The sequence below is a fragment of the Lepidothrix coronata genome, unplaced genomic scaffold (assembly GCF_001604755.1).
Source record: "Lepidothrix coronata isolate B3197 unplaced genomic scaffold, Lepidothrix_coronata-1.0 Scaffold276, whole genome shotgun sequence".
Taxonomy (NCBI): Eukaryota; Metazoa; Chordata; class Aves; order Passeriformes; family Pipridae; genus Lepidothrix; species Lepidothrix coronata.
This window is the reverse complement of record NW_016690456.1, coordinates 645122-662898: the sequence shown is the minus strand read 5'-3', so window position 1 is coordinate 662898 and position 17777 is coordinate 645122. Positions and strand designations below refer to the sequence as shown.

General features: G+C 40.9%; 1 protein-coding gene across 5 annotated transcripts in view; it reads left to right on the top strand.

The window, feature by feature from the left end:
• Window positions 1–17777, top strand: part of FAM13C (family with sequence similarity 13 member C) — a 49901-nt gene that overhangs the window by 16414 nt on the left and 15710 nt on the right. For 3 of the 5 annotated variants that reach the window (XM_017836356.1, XM_017836354.1, XM_017836353.1), the window contains 5 exons: window positions 4617–4680; window positions 10219–10369; window positions 10754–10819; window positions 15281–15491; window positions 16430–16568. In XM_017836356.1, the coding sequence (XP_017691845.1) occupies window positions 4617–4680; window positions 10219–10369; window positions 10754–10819; window positions 15281–15491; window positions 16430–16568 (631 nt within the window). The remainder of the gene's footprint in view (window positions 1–4616; window positions 4681–10218; window positions 10370–10753; window positions 10820–15280; window positions 15492–16429; window positions 16569–17777) is intronic. The other 2 variants (XM_017836358.1, XM_017836357.1) reach the window with 1 other exon arrangement.

Genomic DNA, 17777 nt, shown 5'->3' with positions numbered 1-17777 from the left:
CAGTGTGGGAACTACACCTTGGGGTTAAGTTTTCTGCCAAGAAAAATTCCTGAAAGTTCCCCATCTTTCCCATTCCCCAAACAAAATGGGAATGGAGTGGTTTCATTTAACAGGACTCACCTGGTCCCTGTGTTGGTCCCTAATTTCTGCAGAGGCTGTAGGGTGGCAGTTGTTGTCAGACTTATGGCTATTCTCCAGGAAAACTGGAAATGCCAGTAGCCCTGGGCTGCCATGGTTCAGCAGCCTCCAGGGTTTCTCTGATCCCCCAGGGGAGGCCAAGCTCTAGCAAGGCTTTTGGTATTTAAGTTTTCCAGGCAAGTAACTTTTGAGAGAGCCCTTCAGGTGGGAACCCCTTTGGTTTCCAGGCTTTCTGTTGAACAGCTACAACTCAAGGATGAGTGGGATGGAGCAGGGAAGCTGCAGAAGTGCTGATATCCCTGTGCCATCTGGCAGACCTGCATGAGTGAGGCAGAGCTTGTGAGGCTGCATCCCCTCACCTGTACAGGCAGCCAAGTGAGCAGGGAGAAAGCTGGGAAATAAATGACCACTTCCTAAAAACAGTTTCTTCAGAAATCTTGATGTTAAAATACTGCTGTTTCTGGTTTCAGTGAGACTTCTTGTACCAAGGCATGGAAAATTCTCTGAGCAAGCTTTTGGGTTGCAGTACAACTAAAGAAAAAAAAAAGAGAAAGGGGGGAGGCGGAGAGGATAGAGGAGCAAGAAAAGAATAGCATCTTACTGTAGCCCAAGTAAGAACTGCTCCTGGTGAGTATGAGAGGCTCTCATAGTAAGAAAAACAAGTGCTGGCTGTGTTACATAAGGGCTGTGATTGATGAGACAGGCAGTGCTACACTGGCTCTCTGTCTGAGTGCTCATTCCATCATTCGGGGATTGCCCAGGGAATAGCCTTGGGCCCTTGATGGTGTTTTTCCTCTCATTTTTCTCTCTTTATGTTCACCCCAAAGCCTGCTGCGGTTCTGCACTGCTTTCCAAGGAGTCAAAGGCATGCTTTTGAAGCATCCACCTGCAGCCCTGTATGAAGGTGTTTGGATTTCAGAATGCTTTTTGCCATTTGTGGAGGTCTCAGAAAGGACCTTTTTTGTTTTCCTGGCGCTGAGATGTGCTGGTTGTGGGTTCTGCCTTTCTGTGAACTCGTGTGATGTGACCTCTGGATAGGCTGAATCAGTCCCCTGACAGGGCACTGAGATGCTGTTCCCCCTGTGGGCCACCCTAACGGTGGGAAGGGTGGAACTGATTCGTAGACTGGAGACAGGGAAGGAGTGTTGGGCCAGGATAGACTGACAGTGAAACTGGAAAAGGAGTTTCATCCCGCAGAATACTGTGTGGTTGGCTGGGAGGACTTACCCTGGCATCACCAGTGCCAAGACCCCGAGCACGTGTGGCACTGTGATGCACAAACACTAACTCAGCTGAGGATGGGGCTACTGTGATCCAGAGCTGGGCTGGAGTAAATTTCAATTTACAGAATACAATGCTCCTTTCTGGGTTCCATCTAGGAACTGTGATGTGAGTTTGCTTAGGTTACCTTCAAACATTTTGCCCAGCTTTTAAAATTGTGTGGCTTTATTTGAATTTTATGCAAGTTTAGAAGTGATGTCATGCATAATTCAAAAAATTCACTCGTTCTGGTCTGTTTTTCAAATAGCACACTGCTCATGCAAATTGATCTTCCCCTTGAAGTCTGGTAGGAGCTCTGTTATGATAATTAGTATTTAGATTTTTTTTTTCTTGTTATGTCCACAAGCTTCAAATGTACATATTACTCATTGCATCTTTGCCATCTTTGTCATGGAGAAGAGGATAATTCTGCCAAAGCCAGAGTCTATAAGGGAGGGTGAGAGACCAGGCCTTTCATGTTTTTTAAAGGACCATATAACACATATTTGAGTAGGAGCCACAGAGAGAATTCCATTTTCATTATTTTACATGATGTAAATTATACAAAATAAGGGTGCCTGCAATTATTTGAAATTTTAGCTAAGGCCTGAAATAATTTTAATGTACTCAGCACAGATGGAAAATTAGGGCTTGTTCCTGCTGCTTTTGAAGTTAATGGATATTTTGTGATTGACTTTTAATGAGAGTAAGATCCAACCCATAGTTATTAAATTGTAAGCCCTGTGTTGCCGGGTGACAATCAGAAAACTTGCATTTGCCTAGCAGAGCAATTAATCTTGGTGAAAAGGAAAAAGCATACCCCAAAAGTGTCTGGATAGAGTAAGATCAGCTCAGCACACGCTGTTCATGTAAATGCTCTTCACACAAAAATGGTCACTCACCTTAATGATTTCAGTGCCTCCAGTATCCAAAGAATACAAAACCAAGAGCATCATACTCCAGTATTTTTAGTGGAAAAGAAACAGTAAAATGCATGACTAAATGCACCCCCAAACCAGCAGACAAGGGCATCAACCTGAACGAGATGCAGGTGGTACTTCATGGCTGCTGTAAACATTTTAATCTCCAGAGTGCAAGACTCATGGGTGATACAGCTGTGAATTATGTAGAACTTCATACAGTGCTGGTATGAACTGCTGCTGGCATTTAGGGTTTGGTTTGGTTTCTTTAAAAAATTTATTTTGGTTTTTTTTTTTAAGGAGATTTCACATTTGCTATGTTATGCACCTTGAAAGGAGCCATCCAAATGAATACCAGAAGTGTTCAAATCTGACATGTGTCCTTTTCATCCTTTCCTTAACATCTAGCTCTAGTTCAATTCAATAAATCACTCTAAATAATTTTTCTTCATTAGTGAATCAGTTCTCCAGCTGTTTGTAACCTTGCAGTACCCTCCTGACATGTTATTAAAGCAAACTACAAATACTTCACTCTTTCCTATTAAATTAGTCCTTTTGCTGTTCCCATGTTTTTCTCAGCTTTCTTTAACTCCCTTCTGCTGTCTCCCACTGTCCTCTCCATTGGCTAAAAGCAGGGTTTAGTTGTTAGGCATTAATCTTTTTGCATCTGTAATTTCGTTTTCCTTCTGTTCCCTTCACATTATGGAGACATTTGCTATTTCCTTTCAGGCAAGATGGCACAAAGAATATATATGTGAAGAGCTAAATTAGGGGTGTAGTTAGGTGCTTGTTCAGCAGACAGCCAAGGCACCCTGCTGCTCAAGTGCTGTCAGAAATCACTCACATCTGATCCCGTACCTGTGTGCCTGAGGGAGGTGCAGGCTGGCTGGGCTGTGAGACCTCCCATTCCAGTGCTGCATGAGCCCTTCCCAAAATGGCTCATTTTTGTTCCTACGTGAACTGCACACCTTGGATCCTGTTTGAAAGCAAGTGATTGTTCACCTTGGTGTAGCTACCTAGTGTGTCTGTTTTGATAAGGAAAGTGGCATATCCAGCATTTCAGTCTTTAAATGTCACATAAATCCACGAAGAACTACAACAAACATCTGTGAATCTGTCTGTACCGGTTTTGGGGTCTCTAGAGACTTTTAAAACTGTCTGTTTTTGCTGGGATGACTCTGAGCATGGAAAAATATGAACTGTTTTGTCCAGAGGAATCTGGGTGTGTGTTGGGTTTGATCATGTCTGTGCGTGAGTCTCACAGGGGCCAGCAAACCTCGCCACCTTTTCAGCACCGAGAAATCTCATTCTCTGAGACAGCTACAGTTTTCTTGCTTCAGCTGAGTTGTTAACTTGGGATACACCCATGTCAGGCTTTGAAGTCACGGGTGGAAACCCTCAGCTTGCTTTGGGCAAGGACAGAGCTGTGGGATGAGGCTTCCCAGGTTGCTCACTTATTCTCTCTGAGAAGTATTTTCTAGACTTCAGTTTCCTTCCTTTGGTGGAAGGAATTGGTAACTAATCCTGAAGCTGGTAGGTGTGTGGAACCTTAGGCCAGGCCCACATCTGACTGGCTGGGGCACAGCTGTCTTATTAGCCTCAGTCAGACGGAAGAGATTTCCCCCTTGCCAGTCCAGCGCCTTCCTTTCCTATTTCCATGTGGTGAAGCAGCAATATACTGAGAGAAAACCAAAGGTATGAACATCTCTGGTGGCTGCAAAGTGACACTCATTAGAAAATGTGGACGTCTCTCTCACAGGATTTCCAGGCACTGGGGTCTTTGTGAAATTTTAAAAAGGGAGCCTAAGCAGAAAATTGAAGATTGGGAGCCTGAAATGCCATCAAATTTAAATATGGGAAGATTTATTCTTTATGTCTCTGATACAGGAAAGCTCTTGTTCCTGATTTAAAGCATGTGGGACAAATTGTGCTTGGATTTAAGCATATGTCTGAGATTTTTCTTGGCTTTAACCCTATTAGCTCACCGAGACACTGAACTGATCATGCCTCTGTAGAACTTCTTCTGCATGACAAAATAAACCCACATTGTAATGTCGTGGTTTTGCAGGACTTCATTCACGATTTAAATATATTAGTTAGGATTCCAGTAAAATCACAGTTGTTTTGAATGAGGTACAAAATACAGATGTAACTTTCACAGAAATGTTTTGTTTGTTTGTTTATTTTTTAATAAAATAACTTAACTTGTAACTTATGTACAGACATGATAAAAAGTCTGAAATATTTGCAGCACAGATAAGCAATCTATTGAGTGAAAGTTCTTATTTTGTTTTGTAGAATAGATCAGAACACAAGCATTTCACCAAAGGAAGCAACCGATCGATGTAACAGCTTAAATGAGGTAAGCTTAACCAAAAGTTGAAATACGATGTTATAAATTTTAAATAGATGTTTGGGTTTTGTTGATTTTAAGGTCTTGGAATAATGTACTTGCTTGAGAATCTTGGATTGGCTTTTTAGTGAATCTTTCTAGTCATGTTATTGGAGAATAGTTCAAAAAGATTATATGAGACTGCCATAATAGTTTAAAAGCCAGAAGCTAGAGATTTTAAAAACATTTTAAATCAACTTCTTGGAGCTTTCTGTTTGCTCAGGAAAGAATCAAATGCTCAATATTGACTGTGTGAAATGCCATCTTTCAAGAACATTTGATTTTTTCCTCATATTACAGCTCAAAAGTGTTCATCTATTAAATATGTTTTGTTTAAAAATAAGGAGTTCTCAAGGTTGCTACAGCCTGCATAAATAAACTGTGAACAGTACAATGTAGTGTAAAAGGTGCTCTGGTTGTTAGATGGGAGGAAGGGAGAGTTGAAGAGGGGAAGCAAGGAAAGCCAAAGTAACACCTGTGACACTTGAAACAAGCTGTTTTCACATGGATTGTGCCAGGAGCACAGTGTGAGTGGAGCACAGAAAAGCTGTTTGTGTGATCATATCAAACAGTGGATGAGCCTGGGCTAGGTCCTAACAATCAGCAATATACTGGGGGGGGTGGGGGGGTAAAACCAAGCTTTGCAGTTGTGCAAAAGTGGGAAACCTTGTAAAGCATCTCCCACAGCCTGGGGCACCTGGACAGAGCACACCCACACCCTGCAGGGGCAGCAGATGATACTGGACCTAAACAAGGAGCAGAAAACATTTTTAGTGCAAAACGAGACAACAGAACAACAGAAGCAGCGGGAAAAGAGAGTAAGGGTGAAGAGAAGTCCATTCCTGTTAAATCGTGGAAAAGACAGCTTTGTTTTCCAAACGAGCCAGGGAACATCTGCGTCTATTAATAGACGCCTGACTTTCATTAGGGGAAAACCACAATGTGCCCTTTTAAAGGAATTCAGACTTAATCTTCTCCTTGCAATGAATTATTTCCCTTGCATTTGTGTCACTGTTGTGCAGCTCCCTGTTGAAAATCCCAGTGCTAACAAGGAAGGCTTGCTCAGTGACCAATCTGAGGGAGTGCACTCAGCCTCTGTCGAGCCACTTAAGGCCCTGGGGGAAGTAATGAATTATCATTTCTTTTGAGAAACCCCACTGCAAATATTCACTAAAGCTTCCACTTGAAAGCTTCCATGTAAAATCCTTGCAAAGGATGACTTTAAGGTTAAGAGAAAATATTATAATAAATAGATCAGTGTAAGATATTAAAACAGATGATTAGAAAAGATAATTAAAATAAATATAAGATATTAAAATAAATCATTAATAATCAATGAGGAATGAGCAAGGATTACAACCTGGTGTTTTCTTTTGCCAAATCTTAGGTTTTATACATCAGATCTATAGATCAGATCTCCTGCAAACCCACATGGAAATGTATCATAAGAAAATAAATTCTCTTCTAGGATTAGAGAAAATGGTGTCTCTCTTCACTGCTCACCCGTGGCATTATGCAGACCCAGGGCATATCTTGTTCTATCTTATTGTTGCTTGTTCGTTCCCCATAAAGGAAGTTCTGAATTGAAAATGTCATATGCCTCAAGACACAAATATTGCCATAACAGATACTGCAGAGATTTATTTATGTTCACATAAAATATGCCTATCTTATTTTAACCTGAACTCTCAGAATTAAAAAGCTGTTCCAATGTGACATATAAAAGCATTAATTTCCTCAGAGTGAAGAAGCTGAACAGGTTGAAATTTGCTCAGTTTCTTTTCTATATGAATCTCTTCAAAGGCCATTAAATGCTGAAAGCTTGGATTATTCTCCTTCTCTGCCCCAGCTGATTTCATAAATCCAGTAAATCCATCAACAAACTGGATATAATAGAATAGCTGCCTTCGTGTCCTGGAGGGGCAGGAGCAGGCCCAAGGGCAGGGTGCAGGCATCCTTTATGTCCAGAAACACTGTGTGAGGGTCAGGGTGATAACATTTTTTGCAGAAGGAACCAAGTCTGGGCTTTGCCTCTCGTCCCTTCTGTCAGGCTCCTGACTGAGACTGGGCAGAGTTCATGGCTGGGGCAGTCCTGTTCCCTTTCCCTCTTCCCTTGGTTCTTAAATTTACCAGACATTAGGAAGTGCACAAGGATAAAACAAAGGATGCTGATAAAAAGCAGTGCTTTGTCAGGGACAGAAGTTATTTCTAAGGCCAGGAATGGCCTCCTGGTCCCATGGTGCTGATCCTGCCAGGTCCCAGTGGGAGAGGGGGTTACTGATGGCACCCACCAAGAAAAAGTTTATAGGCTGTTTCAGGGCACTGCCACTCATTGCCATAGCATTTTGGTGATGCACTGGGAGAATTTGTTCTCTCAGTGTCCCATTCTCCAGAGGGATTTAACAGCGGGTGGTGCTCATCTCTAGTTGTAAGGGATTATCTGCCATCTCAGTAATTCCTTGCCCTAAGGCCTCCACTCTGTGTTTTTGATAGTAATTGGTTGGAAGGAGGGATGGTCAGTGGGGTACAGGCTGCAAGCTTATTTGTCTGTAGAGATGGTGTCTTTACCACAGGCTGAGCTTCCTCTGCAAATGGCAGTCCTTTTGTACTGTGCCTTCTCCAGCAGGCAAAGGTATGATATTTTAATGTCTGTGGTTTCTTAAAGCATTATCAAAAATACCAAACAGGTGATTAGCACTACACTGTCTCTCTCCCTGTTTTCCTCCAGCTTCCTGTGAACGTATTTATTTTTCCATTATTTGGAATAGTGAACCTTGTTTTTTCTTCAGTGGAATTGGCATAGCTCAAGATCTTTGAACTGTCAGCTGCTTTAAGAGGACATAAGAAGAGATAAGAAGCCTTTGTCCAAGACAATTACAATTGCTTCTTTTTCAATACTTTCAGGATACTCTTCTTAAGAGGCAACAATATGGTTATTTTTCCAAAGAAATTTCAGGATCAATTTTAAATATTAATATGTCCTTTCATTTGCATTATCATGGATCAGGAATTGCTGCATAAGAAACACTAGTGTTGGGCACTAGTGGGCAGCTGAAATGAGCATCAAATCTGAAGTGTTTGAGCTGAGTTCGTTAGCAGATGTAGAATGCCATAGCTTAAATTACTTCTGTCATACTGGTTCTTCATTTAAGAGCTTACTAAAATTGTTGGTGGTACTCACCAAGGCATAACTCTTCCGTCTGTGTATTTTAGCTGTTTGTTTTGGCTTCTAACATGTTTAGCCACTTCTTTGCCTGGTTCACCCTGGGCAGCTTTGTGCTTGGCCTTTGCTTAAAGCCATGTCTCCTTATGTGTGTTCCCGTAAACATGTGGTGACTTTTCATGGGTGATGTGCTGTGGCAGCACCACAGGACTCAGCTGGGGTTTAGGAGTAAGGTGGGGTTGATGGCACACTCCGAATTCATCGTCTCCCTGGCAACATCAAAACGATCAAAGCTACTTAGTCTTTCTCTCCGTACATCAAATCCCTGTCAAGGGTACATTCATGAAAATATATAAGCTATTTCTATTATTATTATTATATGAATTTTTTTAGTGTTTGGCAGTGACTGGAAATTTGCCATCCACCCACCTTCCCCAGATGGGTGAAAAATATCATTTAGAGCAACTGAATATAAACCAGCTGGTGAATTACAGCAGAAGCATTGCTGAAGTATAATGTTTAACAATGTAGTCTGTGGGACTGATTTTATACTGAACTTCCCATAAATATTAATGTATCATAAGAAATAGTGATGCAAAGTGAATGTATTTTCTTGATAGGGGATTTTTCTTGTCAAATGCTTGAAGTAACAGTCCCTGAAGGTTAGGTACTTCTGTCAGACATTCACTCATGTTCTCCTAATTGGTATGTTCTTCTGGTTTGTTCATCTGTGTTCTCCCTACTTTTCATCAGCTGTTCTCATTACAAGGTCCAGGCTGGGAGCAGAGTCCTCACTGGTTTTTAACTGGTATAGTCATCTTTTGCTAGATGACATTAATGACTGTAAAATGCTTCCCATCTGCTCTGACAATTCCACAGCCACTTTGTTTGGGTTTATCTGAGATGAGAGACAGCGGAAAACGAGGCCTGTCATGTCATGAAAACCCTTCCCAAAACAGTGCCATGGGTATTGTTCAAGTCAGCACCCTTCCCTTGGTAAGGAAATTCGCTGCCATTTGAAAGCTGTTGGGGGTGAGAAGGTTTCCATAATTTTCTTGAATTCTGTAAAAGAAATGAAAGGATCAAGGCTGAAAGTCTTCCCTGCTGTTTTCAGGCAAACTTGTTTGGTGGGAGTTTTTTTAACCTAAAGCCACTGTCATCCTTGGGTTTATAAAAGGGCTGCCTTACAATAAAGATAATGCAAAGACATATTAAACTACTGACTACATAGGTGACATTGTTACACAAAGGAAATCAGGCTGATAAACAAATTCAGTTTTCACTAAATGAATCAATACTTTGGTTTCAGAGTGGGGAAAAGCGCTTCTTAGGGCATAAACTTGAGGATTTTTCTTTCTGTTGCAACTCTTATTATTTTCTTAAGAAAATGCTCTTCATAAATATATACCACTTGGGTGACTTACTGTTATACGTATATTCTGTGTGTGGCAGCTGCTTAATTATCCAGACAGCCTTGTGTGATTGTGTTTTATGATGTTGTAAGCTGTATTTCCCTTGAGATAGGGGATCTGAATGCGTGGGGGTAGTGACTCATTTTGCCCAGTCAGATGGTGATTAGGGCTTTCACGGCATTTACATCACAGCAAGATGCTTGTGTCAGGTTGTACAGTTTAATACTGCACGCAGCATTAAAGTGAGAAACGGACCAAGCGTGACACAGTAGCTGGAAGTGCTGTGATAGATAACAAGCCTTGTCCTCGTTGATTTGTCTGCAGCAGGTGACAATGGTGTGTTGATTTTACCTTTGCAGTGGATGGCAAATGACCCAGCTGCTCTTTAGAATCAGCAGCACCTAGACAAAAGCCATGTCTACGTAGTGAAGTGCCTCTAAAAAAGCCAATTAAAAAATACTTCTTCCAAGGATCCCACAAGGATCAGTGTTCTCAGTAACTCTTTGTTCACTGCTCTGTACTGCACTCACAAGCTGGTGAGGGAGATTTGTTTTTTTTATGAATGGTAAATGGGGAGGGACATAATGTCATCAGATCGTGATGTCAGGCCAATGAATGAAATACTTCCCTAATGTATTGCTCCAAGCCCAAGAAAAGGGACACCACCTCAGTTTGGCTCCCTAGAATAAATCGTCTTTTGCTGACGAAGTCATCTTTCCCACGTGTCATGAATAATCCATGTAAATTGGGACTTAAATAACCAGGAGTCAAGAAACTCGTGGAACAGTGCACGTTTGTTCCCTTGCCCGTCCTCCCGGAGCTGCCGGTGGAACACCCCTCCGCGGGCACCGCTCATGGGCTCCGGGAGTTGAAGCGCCGTTGCCGATCCCTGTCGTTCTCCATCCATTCCCAATGTTCTGCTTTTGTCTGCAGAATTCTTTGTTGAAGCTGCAAGCCCTGGAAAGCGAGCTGTGCTCTGCATTCCTGCCAAGCCAGGAGGAAACTCCCCAGCTGCCGGCGCCCAAGGACGCAGCCCCTCCATCAGCGCAGAGCGGCGGGCAGGCTGATGGGGCCGGCGGTGGAGGTAAGCGGTCCCGCCGTCGTGTGTTCTCATTTGCAATTATAAAAGAGCCTTGTGACTTGCAGTTTAAAATCAGGTTTGCAGTCAGTCCTCCCGGGAAACGGTGCAGAGCTAATGCAAAGCACCATTTCCTGACGCAAATGCCGTGTAATGTGAAAAGGGGGTGATACCTCTCAAAAAGGACAGAAATTAATGGCTGTAACCCTTTGGTTTTCTGAGGGAGAGTCTTGCTTTTCAGATAGGTTTTAAGAATTCTGACTCTTTTATTTTCAGTTTTAATCTGCTGGTTTTTTCCAAGTAAATTTACGCTCTTTACTTCCTATGTCTGTATTGTGTGAGATCACCTGCCATATCATGTAATTCTATTTTTGTCATTCTTTTTGTCAGAGCAATATCACTTCATTTCTCCTATTATTGATTTTAATTTAATGCATCAGCAGAGAGATAGCGAAGGTGAGTTGTACAGCATGTGGATTTTAATCATTCATGAACCCGTATTATTACACATATGGGCAAACTGTGGTGTGTTATCTTTCCCTCTTTCCTCAATATGGAAATAAACAGCCCCAAGGCTCGGCACTATTTTTGTCAATTCATAGCTTGCAGTCCCAGGGCTTGGCAGAGTCGTGATGCTCAGCAGAAGAGGAGTCACTGCTCGTGAAAAATAGGTCAAAGGAGTATGACTAATGCATCTCACAGACTAGTGACATGAATACACAAATACCTAAACTGTGCACCATGCGTGGTTCAAATTAAGGCAGGTAGGTCAGTAAATCCCTTTGCAATTGATGTTTCATATCAGAATAAATCTGGGTTCAGAAGAACTTACTTTAGAAGCTGTTTGCTCAAGAATTTTCAGCAGAAAATAACGTTATTTACCTAAAAAAAAAAATAAAATCACAAGTGATAGTGTTCTGCTTAAGAAATTCTAAAGTTGGAGGTTTGCGTTGCAAAATTAAGGAAAAAGGTATGCAGAAGTCAAATTATTGTAAAAATGAAGGAATGTGTAAATGCTAAATGTCCTGGGTTTTAGCTAAAAAAAAACAAACCAAAAAAACCACAAACCAGGAATGCTTTAGCCCAGCAAGGCAAATACTGTAATAGCTCTTGGATACAGGTATGGAACTTGGGCTGGTGCCAGCCTGGGCGTGCATCTGAGGCAGAGACAGGTCTCATGTGTGTGCTGCACAGAGACATTTTGCAGCTCATCTGAAATCTGCAGTGACCCCTTTCCTTTGTGACAGGGTGGGGTTTTCCTCCCTTTCCAGTAGTTTACCACATTATTTTGTTCTGGTGGCTTCATAGTTCATTGTTAGATGGTCCATAATTGTTTCCTGTACTTATTTTTGCTGTTTTGATTAGATTTTCTACTTCCAGTACCCTCTCTGCTCCCATTTGCCCATATGCAGCTACTTGGGGAAATATTGCATGATGTAGCATTTCTCTTGCACAGTTCAGAGCATGCTCTGTCACTCCAGCAGTTCCAACTCTTGCTTTAGTTAAAGCTTCCCTATTTAATGGGTTTTAACATGCAGTCATTCCTGCTAACCTGCTTTGTGGTTTGTGGTATTTTTAGCAACTTGCCATTTTGCACAGGCAGAGCTGGCCCTAATTCTGCCTTTTAAATTACTACTGAGAGCTTCTGATGCCCTGAGTTAAGGTGCAGTTGTCACATGGGACTATTGGCTATTTCAGCTCAAACTTGGATGGAATCCAGAGATTTGTACCAGCCTAGGCAGAGTTTTTAGAGAATGTGCCATCTATGCTACGTCTCTAGTTATTAGCCTTTCCTCGATGAATCAGGCAAAATAAACACAATCCTTTCATTTGCATCCCAGTCAACAAAAATTAGAAAGGTATGCATCATATGTATGGTGAATGAAAAGAGAACAGTCTAGTAAAATGACAGGGCATTCCAGGATGCAAATTTTAAGGGGATGAACAGCAACAGATGACCAAAGTCAGCGATTTCCAGTTTACTTCTGAATATGTAAAAAGAGAATTGGAGCTGCCAAAGTAAGACCATAAAGAATTTCTGGGGGTTACTAAGCTAGTTTTCTAAAGGGGAAAACAGAGAAGAGCAGGGTGTAATTTCTATAGCTTTTGGATATTAGTACACATCAAATATATGACTTGAGCAGTGAGCAGCTGAACCTAACTACAAGAAGTTCTAAATGGCCTTGAAATTAAAAATCCTGGTTAGCAGCATTCACAGACGTTACACGTTGAGGGCTGAACACATTACAGATGCATATTATTTTTTCTATACAAGAGATTTCAGTGTAATATTGTTTTATTTAGAGAATATCACAGGCTTAAATACAGAGTTGTACCACAGGACTTGTTGCCATATGAAGTCCATCTTATGAACATATTGCATAAGATAGCAAAGCTGGCTTTAAGTCCTGTCCAGCAGATGAGATGGAGTAGATGCCAAGGGGCAACTTATTGGCTTGGGTAGAGGTGGCTTTAATTCTCAGTTTTGTCAAAAATAGAGGCTAAAATTAGACCAGACACATGAACACATGGTCAGTTCATGGGCTACTCTCAGGATAATGCTTAGAGTCTTGTTTAGGATCTAAGCAGAACTGGAACCAGGATGATGGCCTTAAGCTTTAATTAAAAATGTGGTTGGTTAGAACTTGTCATCACCGAGGTGTTTCACTATGACAGTAATCAGGCCATGTGAATGATTCAGTTTGAATTATTTGCTGACCACTTATGAACAGAGGCAGTAATTTAATGCACCTGTAGTAGGGTTGGAACTAAAGCCCTTCTTGGGCCATACCAAAGTTGCACCAGTGTGCACAGCCCTGGTGCCAAGGAAATGGAAGTGCCCTGGCCTTTGGGAAATACTCCCAAATTCATCTGGCATGCAGGTTGTCTCCTTTTCTGAATAAAAAAACCTCCTTGAGTTTTGTGTGTTTTCACGCTGGAGCTGCACCAGCCACTACCTGTCCTTTGCATTTATCTTCAGGGAGTGTTCAGTCTTGAATGTGTGCTTTTCTTCCACTTCTGAGACTGGGTTGGCCCCAGGAAAATCGCCTGGTTGTAAATGTGAAAAGGAGCAAGTGTCTGTGACCCTATGGTTTATCAGCAGCACAGCCTCCTGCAAGAGGGGTAGTTCTAGGTCCACAGGAAATCAGAGTTCAAATGTTGGAAAGTTGTTTCCTGCACCTGTCATACACAGACCAGCTGATCTTTTTATCACATCATTTTCCTTTCACAGTGAGGGGACTGCTACTTAATATGACTATAAAAGAATTTATTCCTAATAATAACAGAGCATGAGAAATCTGTGAAACTATTCTTAGTCAACCCACTTCACAGTGATTGTATATTTCTTGAAGTTCAAAGATGGTGAAATTAAAGAAAGGAATCCAGGTTCTTCTCACTGACAATCTTCAGAATAAAAAAGCCCCAGCAACAACAGCAGGCCAAAACCCAACCAAAACTATAATTTTTTAAAAAATCTTGCAGGGTAAGGAGACAGTACTTGCCAAAAAGAGATAACACTTTTGTTTGCAGAACAGCAATTATTCCAGCCATTATCACTGTGTGCTGTCAGTACCTGATTTCCCATGGCTTGTACAGTTCTCTACCCTTGCTTCTCCCAGATGCCTTTCTGGATCTCTCTGTGGGAGGGTTTGAATCTCACACATGATTTAGGAGACTTGGGTGTTGCTCTGGTACCTTGGAGAGTGGAATTTGACCTTCATAGTATGAGGTATTTAGAGGAAAAGTGCAAGGTTGGAATTAAAAATCAGCCACATTGTCTCATCATGAAAATGCTTAACATAATTATAATTGATGATGCTGCCAGGAGTAGGTGAGTTTATAGATACAAAGGTCACATGCAACTTTTGCATGACAGACTAAACTGTGATTATACAGTAGGATTTTTTTGTTGTCTGTAAAGCAAAAACAGAGAATTTTTGGGCAAGGACTTTTATGAATGTGGAGTTTCTCCCTAAAAAGTGTAATCTGCTTTAAATTGCAATCATCTGATAGCAAAAATGTGGATTAGGCTACATCATCCTCACCCACAACTACTGAGGGTGAGGAATAAGATACAATGATTATTCCCTTTAATGCACTCATGTACAGCAAAGGGAAGATGAACTCTGGATATTCCCTGGAGGAAGGCACTGTAATGTGCCCATCAGTTTTCATGTCACCCATAAACAGAACCAGTGAGATGAAGTTCACCAATTCCTACTTTTTTCTAGCTTGATCACCACTATAAAACAGTTTTACCTTTTGAGGCACCTGGGGTGAGGTTCCATTCACAGTCCAAGACACTGTTAACACGGTATCACAAGCATGACTCCTCCAGGCAGCAGTCACTGCCCACTTACCTTGAATAACCAACTGGAATATTACTGGTGGTGGTTGCTATTTTCATATCCTGTGTTCTTTAGACCCATAGGTATGTTCCTTCAAACCTTAACAAAAATCTGCAAGCAGCCCTGGAGGTTCTCAGCATCAGGGCACATTATATGTTTGATCTTCCTTTCTCTTCGCCAAGGCAGTAAATGATAAATCACAAAGTTAATCTTACTTTGCACACTCATCATCTACTCCAGAAATGTGGCTCTCAAAAGCAAACAGATCTGTGAAAATACAGGTAGTGCTGCCATTCTGGGAAACTCCCCATCTTTATATTGTACTTCATTATTTATAAACACACCCATCCAGCTTCTCCTGTGGAACTCAAAAATGATTTTGGTTAAGCCAGTAACTGTACTTCTCTTCTGTCATCCTCGGTCCCGTGTTCATCCTGCATGTGACACTTTGCTGAACCGTTTGCTGTTTACTTTGAGCCCTTCTGCAAGGAAAGATTTGCATTCACCTTGGTGGCTCAGTACCTTGTGAGTGACCCCCGGTCCACACTGATTTGTACTTTCTTTCCAGAGCCTGTGCCAGCCCACAGAGACTGGCAGAACGACATGGAGAGCAGCCCACAGGAGCATCACTCCCTAGGGACCAGTCGACTGCTGTATCACATTACAGATGGAGACAATCCTCTTTTGTCACCACGCTGCTCTATCTTTAGCCAAAGCCAGAGATTTAATCTAGACACAGAGTCTGCCCCTTCTCCACCAAGTGCTCAGCCTTTCATGGTGTAAGAAAATGTATTTTAATTCTTATGTGTCTTTAAAACTTTTTCTGCAATCCACAGCCTTTGACTGTTCATGGGTTTTTTTTTAGTCACTGTCATGTCATAAACAGGAAATTTTTCATATTGTGGCATATTTTGACATGGATAATTTGCAGTACCATAAATAGGAACTGGTGTTCCCTCAGTCATAACAGAGGACATTGTTTGAAATCTTTGTTAACTACAGTTAGCAAGGACAGTTTTAAATGTCAGTTAGTAATCAGTGTGATAAGACAAAGTGGCATAATACTAAAAATTTCAGCTGTAACTGAACTACAGCTTGAGCCATTCACTGGATGTGACAGTGTCAAACAGCATATGAACTATTCATATATGTGATTTCCAGAAACCAAGCTGTGAGTTACAGAGAGAAATCAAACTTTCTTAAAAGCTCATATACACAGCTTCATCTGCATATGGATAATAATCAGATCTGTTGATTTGCAACTGTAAATAATCAGAAACTAAACTGCCTTTAGAATGATAATGATTATTCCCAGCAATGAAAAACTCCCTGCACTTAGTTTTGCAAATCATGTCATTACATTCTCCTGTTATAGCTGGAAGATTTGTGAATTAAGATATGGGTGTTAAATGTAAATAATGGATCAGGGTTTGACTTACTAGATTAACTTTTTTTCCAAAATATTCAGAAATCCCACAATTATAAAAAGAGAGAATGAAAGACAGACAGTGAACCCATTATTATACCCTAGGGTTACCTTAAAGCAAAAGCAATTATTTTATGCTTACTTTGTAAAACTAAGCTGTCTCTATCTTGTGAAACAACCTAGCTGTGACTTCTGAAGTGCTAAGAAAGGGTTAAAGTGTGCCTGAAAAAAGGCAAGGGCCATTATAGCCAGTTCTTAGATCCAGCAACTATTTTTTTTTGGCTTTTGCAGGCCAAGAAGTTCTTCCAGATGTAACTGTGAAGACTGCAAAGAACCACAGACAGTAACACAACTTACCAAGCATTTGCAGAGCCTCAAGAGAAAAATTAGGAAGTATGAAGAAAAGTTTGAGCAAGAAAAAAAATACCTGGTAAGATAATAATTGAAAAAAAAGAGGGAGGCAAGGATCCCAGTGTATTTAAACCTATGCAAAACAATACAAGAAAGGGTATTTTTAGTAAAATGAAATGGGAAAAACTTCAATGAGGGAATATCTTTTTAGCATCTTCCAGTGTAAGCAGTAGTTCTGAGACTCTAATTTACATTTTCTTTGGATTACCTTTGTTGCAAAATATTCATCTTTGAGAAGTGTGAAGCAGTGAAATGTAGCTGACAGGCTTGTGAACCAAAATGATGCAAAAAATGAAAAAAAAAAAAGATGAAAAGCTACTTATTCACTTTGTAGAACTCATTTGCTTGGAAACTGTTGCTCCTCTGTGCAGATTCCTTCTTTCAGGCAGACTCCTGTAAACCTCCAAAGTGTGGGGCTCAACAGAAGCTGATGGCAGAAATTAAGAGAAATAAAACTTATGGGGGGTTGTTTGAGGTCAGTGGTGAGCGCTGTGCCCTCTGTGCAGGATTGTTCATATCGAGCTGGTGTGAATTGTGCAGCTTAAACATATCAAAGAATGTGTACAATATGAAATAGGGAAGTTTGTGATATTTTCTGACCATATTAAAATTAATTACATATTACCTTGTAATCCCATTGGTGACTGAAAACTTAAACTTGTGAATTGTATGGCCCAGTGGTCATCATATGATCCCAGGAGAAAAATTTTATACATAATCCTTACACTGTGACCAGGAAAAAAAAAATATTTTAGAGGCTTAATTTTGCAAAACTGTTATGCCATTTTAAATATCTTGAGTTTTGAAGATCCAGTGTAAAATGATTTAAACTTGGAGACAATTTCTAAATGCAAAGAAAGAACTGATATATATTTAGTTGTTTGCTACTTTTGAGATGACTCTAGCACAGGATTTTTTCCTTTGATTATTTAAGCAGGTCAGTGGAAATTTTTTAAGTGCTGTTTCCCAGCAGAATCCGTGTCTTAAAGCAAGGGCTTATCCCTGCAAGGGACAGAGAGCTTCAGTTACCATCCTGGAAATCACTTAGGAACTTGACTAAAATTGGGTATTTGATCAATCCTTTTGAAGTCTCTGAGGTTATTTACCCGATTAGTCAGAGACTTAAATGTTGTTGGGTCTTTTTTAGGATCAGAGACAAAACACCCAGATCCATGTAGCACTGTGCCACAGTGGGGCACAGATAAGTCATGACAAATTAATGCCACGA